Genomic DNA, 8,867 nt, shown 5'->3' with positions numbered 1-8,867 from the left:
ATCTTTTAGTTTCCATATTCATGTTTCAAATAAAAATGTCAATTTCAATATAGCTTTTCTGCATGATTTTGACTTTGATGATCCACATGCAGTTGACAGACACTGTTGATATTGGCATTGGTATCAGTGAACAAGGTTTATATATGGGGAGTTGGGGACAGCCACCCTACTCAGTGTACCTTGTACACGTTTAGAAAAAAAAATGAATATATGAACCTGTGTATTTTTTGAATAGCTTAGTATTGAATGCATAGGTTGAATAGGTTGAATAACAACATATGTTTATACATGGCACTGGGCCTTGTCCCTGCTCCATCTCTACATTAGTTTGGGCTTCCTTGGCCTGAAAAACGACCCCTGTAATATAACATTATAATATAATCTAACAAAATCTTTAAAAATGGTTTTGCAATCTTTCAATATAGTCAATACACACTGAACAAAAACGTAATTTCTGTGTGTTTAGTGTGTGAGAGAAAACCAAATGCAAATAAGCTCCAACTAAGTTTGAACTAGTAAACCTCTCCCTGACTTCTCAAAACCAGAAAGTGATTTGATAGAATATACCAAGAGAAGCTGGATATACATTTTTCATTTCATTCCTTATCTATATCTATTTCTCATGTAATTTGAGGTCAAGCAGATTGTTGACGAATTCAGAAATATACCCCAAATATTTTTTGGAAAGTTTCACTTCTTAGAATGTATTCATTCATTTGTTTAATCTGTAAAAGCCACTGCCACATACTTATACAAACGCCTGGATTTGTCATGCTTTAATTTTGAAGGCCAGGTTGTTTTTTCCCAGTGAAACCTCGCGCTGCTTTATGGAACTGGAGCGGTGTGTCCGGACAGGCCACGCCCCACCCCGTTCATACCGAGGAGACGTTCAGGGGCGCTCAGAAACTTAGAAGAATTGGACATTTCAGTGCATAGCTAATTCAGAGATTTACAGTAAAGTGTTAAAAAAAAATTATTTATTAATTTATACATCACATATATATACACACAGCATATCTGTCTTCAGTATACTGGTAGAAACAATACATTCTATACATTCTGAATAAACACAGTTTCAAGTTTATATATATATATATTCAGATTCTGAATTTTCTAACATAGCATTGCTACTGCTACAGGAGTTGGTTACTCACATTCATTCATTTACACTTTCACATTCATGCTGAAACTGATGTGTCACATCCACATTCATGTCATGTTTCATATCAGACGTCCACTCTAAGTTCCTTTGTAGGTTTCTTTCCTGTTAAAATTGAGTAGGCTATTATCTCCTCAAAACCACCAAGCAGCTGCTAATGTTGTGAACTGTTGAGTTTCTTTTGTTATATTGTAAAGTCTTGACTTCAAAGTGTCCTCAGAAAATGGAGTTGAGTGGAGTTGAATGGATGCATCCATAGCAACACAGTAAACTAGAACTACAATGAGTGAAGTCGCCTGCTGTGGCTTTCCGAAATATTCTGCCAACGTCTTTCTTCCCATTGACTTTAATGGAAAAATATGTTAAGTTGTTTGTCATCATTTTCAGACTTTCTGTAGCTACTGTATGGAAATACCATAAACTACAGTTATTTCTACTAAGGTGTCAGTGAATGCATCACAAAAGGCTCTGAAGGTGCTTTCTCTGTGTCCACACGTCACCGTCTTGTGGAAACAGAAACCTTCACTACTTCCCCTGACTAAACAGAATAAAATCTCTTTTATTTTTTCCTTTACTGATCTGTTAGGAGTCTTATAGGGGAGTTGTGCAGATGACTTCAGGTGCAGTAGTTTGCTCTTTAGCTGATTTCCCATCATCCTTTGGAGTACGGGTGGACGTCCATGGCCATGGGATCCTGAAAGCCAAATAAAGAGAAGAGCATCAATCAGACTGCATTGGATAGTGATTTCTGTCAAAGATCCATTGTTGGATTCAAACACTAAAATTATTTTTCATTTTTCCCAGCACCATAATGCACCTCACTCCAGTAAGTTTAAAAAAAAATTGAGTATTCATTGATAAAGATTTGCTAACGTGAGAACTGAAATCCTCAGTCTACAAATGTTGAGTCATCATCAAGTGATGGCTGCTGCAGTAAAAACATGTATCTACCTGCACTGCTATACAGAAAGTGTGATACATATTTGGTCTAAGTTTGGTTTAAGTAGCCTAATATGACTTTGCAGACTTACTTCTGTATGGGCGCCATCTGTTGGATGGTGTCAGGAATCGGTTGCTTGAAAGTCTCCGGCAGGAAAAGGCAGAAGATCATGCTGATCAGCGACAGATAAGCCAGACACATCCAGGGTAGGGACTCATGGAAGACAGCTGGAGACCAGACCAGACCAGATCAGAGTGAGCTAATAGTTTGGCTTTTATTTGTCAACATTTTGAGATTTCTGACATCCACCCAGGCAATCCATAGTTTTCTATCTAAAATCTTAACATGTAAAACTAAAACTATATGACCAAGGACATGTTGACAACATTTTCTTTAGGGTTAGGGTTAGGGTTAGGGGTTAGTATGTATGATGTCCCTGATGCTACAGTACATCAAGTATTCTGATTTCAAGGATTAACTTAATGCGTTAACATATTGTTGCAAAGACACATAATATGTGTTAAAGTCTCACCCAGCTGCAGCAGGTATGGAGAAACAGCGGAGCCCGCTCTGGAGAACATGGCACATGTTGACATTGCTGTGTTCCTGATGACTGTGGGAAACAGCTCACTGGTGTAGACGTAAACTGTGCCACTGCCGACCAAAATGCCAAATTTACCCAGCAGCACCAGGACCATGGTGACAGTTGGTTGACCTAAAGGGAAGATGAGAACAACAACAACGCTGAAGCTTTGATCTTCTGCTTTTTATTCATCTGAAGCACTGGTCAGACTACTGAAATATTTTGTTGTCTATCATGTTTCCCCCTTGCAACCGAAGGCTCCTTGTTAAAGGAAGGAAGGAGGATAGCAACAATGGACTTATCTTACTCACAGTGCATGGTGATCAGGACCAGGGCCAGCGCTAGCACCCCCATCGCGGTGAATCTTCCATACGCCCGTCGACGAGGAATATGGCGTGCTGCTAAGAAGATGGTGACGTATCCTGGAAGTTCAATGGCCGTCAGTAGGAAGTTGTTCAGGAAGGGGTTTCCATAGAGGCTAGACACGTTGAATGAGAATCCGAAGTAGGACAGGGTCATAGAAAACCTGCAAACAAGAGAACAAGACTGAAAATCAGAAGATTATCGAGATACTTGTTCATAGGAAAGTTAAAAAAAAAAGTGGTTGGGAATGATTTTTTGGGGGCTGTAAAAGTGCTTTGACTCACCAGATGAACCACAGAATGAGGGTGGTCCATCGAATGTTTCTGGTCCTCAGCAAGTCCAGGAAGTTGAGGGACTCTGTTTCCTGGCTTGTTGGCTTTTCAGCCTGTGGAGAGACAGAAACTTCTGGTCACTGTGCCTTAGAGTACGTCATGGACCAAGACTGAGCGGAGAGGGTCTCACCTTGTCTGACAGGAAGATGACGTTTGGAGGTTCAACTCGGTTTTCCAGAGCTGCCGACCGCAGTACGAGTTCTGCTTCCTGCAACCGACCCTGAGACACCAACCAGCGAGGAGACTCTGGAATCAGCCTGTGGGTGGACGGACAAACACAAACATGTTTCCAGTGTGATTCATTAGTTGAATGTGGTCCTATACTGTCCTACAAGGCCAAAATACAGTAACAGAAAAGTACAGTACAGTAACAGAACAGTATTTTGTCAAGACCACATCTTGACCTCTACCCATGATTCACACATTTTTAATGGACTATTCAAAACAAAATATGTTAGACTACTACAAAAAACTGCTAAAATCTCAACCACACACTAAACTATACACAGCAAAAGCAAGAAAACCAGATCCAAGACTCGATGAGAACCCACAATGTTCATGATCAAATTTGGTTAAAGCTTAACACATTAATTCTTGACTATGTCATTTGCTGTAGGGTAATTGGTAGCTAAATCCAGTCATGGAGAATTCACAAATTCTGTAAAGACAATTCATGACATTTTCACTTTTCTTGACTGTAGTGAAATTTGGGATTTTGTTAGGTTATATAAATATTATAATTGACAAGTTGAAATGTTAAGATGTAAAAGAAAATTAAATAAATTGACTTAAGAACATGTGGAAGGCAAATGGCAGGTGAGGTGTTCCTGTATGGGCTGTTGAGGCCACTGAGTAATAATAGATCATTGAATGTGAATCCTTCTTTCTAGTCTGGGAAAATGTTGTTCATTAATCATAAAACACATTTGAGACTCATCTTACCACCAAAGGGGGATACAGGCCAGGCCGGGTGCAGCCATGGTGAGTGCCAGATATCTCCAGTACCTGACCAGGTAGGCAGCACCAGGAAACAGCATCATGGCAAACGTGTAGACGACAGGTAAACACAAGCCGGAGAACAGGACTCTGGTCTGACCAGTCAGGATCTCTGAACCTGTGGAGGAAACACAGAAGGAGAACCACCGATTTAGTTGGAGGTTGATAGAACTGGATTAATAACTACAAGAGCCAAAGAGGCAGAAGAAGATGGAGTTTCAACTGTGTCCTCATTGGTGAGAACATTGACTTCGTCCAATGTGACGCCATTGAGATCAACATCAAAACAACAAGTAACATGCAACCAGTGGAGAGGGGGAGTGTCCTGATATCGGACATGATCCTTACCTAGTACAAACACAACGATGTAGCAGCCGATCTGACCCATCCCCAGGATAAAGAAGAGCACAATGAAGACGGGCCAGGATGGAGCAAAAGCCACAGCGATGCTGAAGATGCTGAGGATGGCGATAGCGCTGAACATAACAGGCTTTCTGCCAAAGCTGTGGTAGGAATAAAGTAGAGTTGGTGATGGTCCTCAAAGACCCTGGTAGAAGATATTGTTGGCAACAGTAGATGTTCTTCATGGTAACTCAACACAACAGCTGAGGAAATTCAGTTTGAAATGAAATGAAATGGAAATTACCGATCAGAGATCTGGCCGGAGATAAAGCATCCACACAGTCCTCCCAGGAAGTAGACAAGACAACTCAGGGGCTGCTTCCACTGGTCACTGCACACCAGGTTAAACTGGGAGACAAGGGGACACATGGGGATGCAAACATGTAAATGAAACCTGGAGTAATTGTTGAAGCACAAGACAGATACAAAACACAGTTCTTCAGTATTGAGGGTCAGTTCCTCCTGTGTCCTGCTCCCCTGAGGCCAGCAGGTTTTTGGACTTCATCTCCTTGACCCTGGTCCTAAAACATCCCAGATCCTTTCATGTAAAGATGATTAGACCTGGTCTTCTAGTGTCCTGGTCTTTTGATACCATTATCTGCTTCTTAGATCTTGGTCCTCCAGTATCCACATTATCTAAAGATGAAAAAATGAGTGAACCTCCACCCAACTCTTCCAGTCTGAGCTCTCTAGGCTGTGGTCTCTTCCTGTCCAGACTACTGGTTTCACTGGTCTTCATCAAGCTAATTGGCTCTGTTGAGGTGGTGACATGCGTTTTTTCTGGCCTGGTTTACTTGTTATCTCCCTGTGTCAAACATGTATTTGTCTACAAATGATAAAAGTTGCTACAGTAAAAGGCACCAAACTTTAAAGGGTTGCGTCAAAAGGGTGCAAGGATGACTTATAATAATAATGATAATAATAATTCTTTATTTATATAGCACTTTTCGCAGCACAAAGTCACAAAGTGCTTCACAAAACACAATAAGACAACACAGTATATACAAAGATGAAGAGCAGCAAAGAATAAAACAATGACAGTGATTAATTGCCATGCAGTTCAAAGGCCTGTCGAAACAGGTATATAAGTCACTGTGTTGCTGGGATCTGATTATGTCATCTTTGGTATAATAATTAGCTGATGTGCACAATGAGTAATGGGCCACACCCAACAAACTAAAGTAAACACAAGAAAGTAATTATAAACTATAGTTGTGTTAAAGAAATGTCACAATATGAATCCAATAAAAGATCCAGGAGTAGATGCAAAAAATAGATAGCTGGAGGAATTACATATTCTGGTTTTACTCCAGTAGCAAGCTTTCTTTCTTTTCTTTTTTTTAATCATCCAAGCTACTGTACCAGAGGTCAGTCAATGATTGGTGGCCACAGAGAAAGGTCATGATCTCCCATTACTACAGATAGAAGAAGATCTTATATAATGTGCTGGAGTCTAAACAGCAACACAGTGAAAACAAGCGCTGGGAGATAAAGCGGTGATGGTTCATTACCTCTGTGACGACAGTGGACTCGTAGTGCTCAGTACTGTAGATCCATCCATCTCTACAGCCCTCCTGCCTCAGGCTAGAGAGGAGGGCCTCTGAACCAGATCCAGGCGGTCTCTGGGTCTGGGTCTGGGTCTGGTCTAGGATGGGTCTGGTTCCATTTGCAGACAGTTCCTGCACCACGTCCAGTCCATACCGGCTACAACTGCTCCTCTCCAACAGGTCGACCCCCTGCTTGACCAGGAAACAACATCATCACTATTTCAGAGAGCAGTCGACATCACTACTACCAGTTTTAACCTGCATGAATCTAATCACATATGCAGTCAATTATTAGCTGACTGTATGTAACATATAACCCTACCCCCTCTTAACCCACACTGCTCTACTTTACTGTACAGTCAGATACGATATGTTATACTACTATACTCATGCTACTACACATTTTAGAGCTAAAAGGGATAAAATGAGCTCTTCAACTTTAAAATACTTGTAATATGTTAATGCATTGATGCTGATGATAAAACAATCTATGTAGACTAATTTAACTTTAGAGTTTGACTTGTGATGCAGTATCTATCTATCTATCTATCTATCTATCTATCTATCTATCTATCTATCTATCTATCTATCTATCTATCTATCTATCTATCTATCTATCTATCTATCTATCTATCTATCTATCTATCTATCTATCTATCTATCTATCTATCTATCTGTCCGTCCGTCCATCCATCCATCCAACCAACCAACCAAACAAACAAATGCAAATATACAAATTATATTTTCACCATTTTTTTAACCTTATTTAGACTAATGAATTACTCAATCAATCAATCAATCAATCAATCAATCAATCAATCAATCAATCAATCAATCAATCAATCAATCAACCAATCAATCAACCAATCAATCAATCAATCAATCAATCAATCAATCAATCAATCAAAAAACATTATTTGATAAAGCTGCAAATGAAAATAATTATTTGTTGCAGCAATAAATGTTACAGTAATGCTTACTGTAAAAAAAAGACAAGATACTTTTACTTTGAAATTATTGAGAATAAAAAGAAGAGTTTTTTCTCTGATCACTGTCTGAGATTGATCTGTGCCACTGTGCCAGTTCAACGTCATGACAGAAATTGGATTTGATTCACAAAACCATTTAGTGTGATCAATTTAGTTTTTAATTTATTAAAGATCATCGACCCCCTGATTCCAGTTTGGACTGGTTCTCACCTGAAGTGGGATGCTGGCCTCGATCCACTCCTGGCTCAGGTTGCTGTGGGCGGGGATGCTGCAGTGGTGTGTTGGGGTGGCCAGCAGGAAGATGACGGACAGGAGGTTGTAGCCACAGGGAACGGAGGAGAGACAGAGCAGGAGGAAGACTCTCCTCTGGAACGGGCCCCAGGTCCCCAGGAACGACACAGACTCCTCGTAGTCCTGCATTTTACTGATACTCGACTGGTACTACTAATGTAATGCTCTGTACTTTACTGAAGCTGCTGATGCTGCTATGAAACAACTATGATGTGCAGGTCAACTACACATGCACAAATGTATCCGTCTTAAAGCTACAAATACTATCCTCCAGTATTATTATTGTGATAGCTGCAAAAAGCATGCACATATATACAATGTAACAGATCTAAGTGCAAATATTTCCTGTTACTACAAGTACAGTACAGTTGTTCCACCAACATCGGCTCCACTGGTGTAAATATTACGCCCCTTTGAGTACAAATACTATTACAACTCCTGTTGTAGTGTCAGCTTCTCTCTGCATGATCTGTCACTTCACACCTCCTTTATCCAGACAAGACAAAAGAACTCCTCCTCCATCCTCCTCCCTCTGTCAGTGGGTTACGACAAAATAACTACACTTTAAACAAAAAAACACACAGAAAGAATGTGTGTGTGTGTGTGTGTTTGTCCCTAAAAAGGTGAAAGTGACGTCAACTGGAACTGGAAAGAGTTGCACTGGAAACAGTTTTACATCATTAATGTGTGTTTTCATACATTGGTTATTATAAGGATATTGATGCTAAATAGTGCAATGTTCTGTTTTTATTATATGACACTTAAGGGACTAAGTTTCTACATTGTTTAGTATTAATTAAGTACAAAAAAAAAGATGTTTATAGTTCAGTTTTAACTATTTGAGCTTTAGATTACTTTGGAACCACAAAAGTTGCAAAATATTACAATTTTTTGTTGGAGAAATAATAATAATGGAGAAAGATATCAATATAATTTGCAAAAGACTAATAATTATTTCCATGCATCATTTGAACAGTCACATGAAAAAGAGTCGGACCAAGTTTACGCTGATTGACAGTGGATTTTAGCTACTTTAACAGGTTAATTAATATACAAGTCAAAACTATTGATATTTATTTATGTTGTGTTTATGTGTAAACGTCCCACAGAGCGTCAGTCATTGTGCGTTGGAGGATGTATATGTGCTGTGTCATGATGTGGTGGTTCAGTGGGAGCTGCAGATGCCTCGTCACCTTTTAACCGGTCTGATCATTTATTACCACAGAGCGGGAGAAACCGACCGAGCAGTAAGAGATCAAACCAGT

The 8,867-nt window shown here is 39.8% G+C and overlaps 1 protein-coding gene across 2 annotated transcripts; it reads right to left on the bottom strand.

Moving 5' to 3' along the window:
- Positions 1-998: 998 nt before the first annotated feature.
- LOC146965308 (organic cation/carnitine transporter 2-like) lies at positions 999-8,064 on the bottom strand. 2 transcript variants are annotated; one of them, XM_085764860.1, is made up of 11 exons: positions 7,522-8,064; positions 6,287-6,514; positions 5,020-5,123; positions 4,722-4,876; positions 4,320-4,491; positions 3,508-3,634; positions 3,330-3,430; positions 2,994-3,208; positions 2,632-2,814; positions 2,191-2,326; positions 999-1,853 (listed from the first exon to the last, which is right to left on the bottom strand). In XM_085764860.1, the coding sequence occupies exons 1-11, from the start codon at positions 7,729-7,731 to the stop codon at positions 1,751-1,753; spliced, it is 1,734 nt and encodes a 577-aa protein (XP_085620986.1). In that variant the 5' UTR covers positions 7,732-8,064; the 3' UTR covers positions 999-1,750. The 2 variants fall into 2 exon arrangements, with proteins under 2 accessions (XP_085620986.1, XP_085620987.1); XM_085764861.1 differs by having other exon boundaries at positions 1,001-1,853; positions 6,287-6,511.
- Positions 8,065-8,867: the final 803 nt, after the last annotated feature.

This window comes from Trachurus japonicus, chromosome 21 (assembly GCF_045865225.1).
Source record: "Trachurus japonicus isolate A0001 chromosome 21, Traja_1.0".
Lineage (NCBI taxonomy): Eukaryota > Metazoa > Chordata > Actinopteri > Carangiformes > Carangidae > Trachurus > Trachurus japonicus.
This window is presented reverse-complemented; position numbering and strand designations above follow the sequence as displayed.

What these genes read in the sequence shown, in the direction of transcription:
- LOC146965308 (XM_085764860.1), bottom strand. Translation starts at nt 7,731, where the DNA reads ATGCAGGACTACGAGGAGTCTGTGTCGTTCCTGGGGACCTGGGGCCCG. An exon ending in CATCGTTGTGTTTGTACTAG is followed by an intron (nt 4,492 to 4,721) that starts GTAAGGATCATG and finishes TTTCCTCCACAG; the next exon opens with GTTCAGAGATCCTGACTGGT. An exon ending in TCATCTTCCTGTCAGACAAG is followed by an intron (nt 3,431 to 3,507) that starts GTGAGACCCTCT and finishes GTCTCTCCACAG; the next exon opens with GCTGAAAAGCCAACAAGCCA.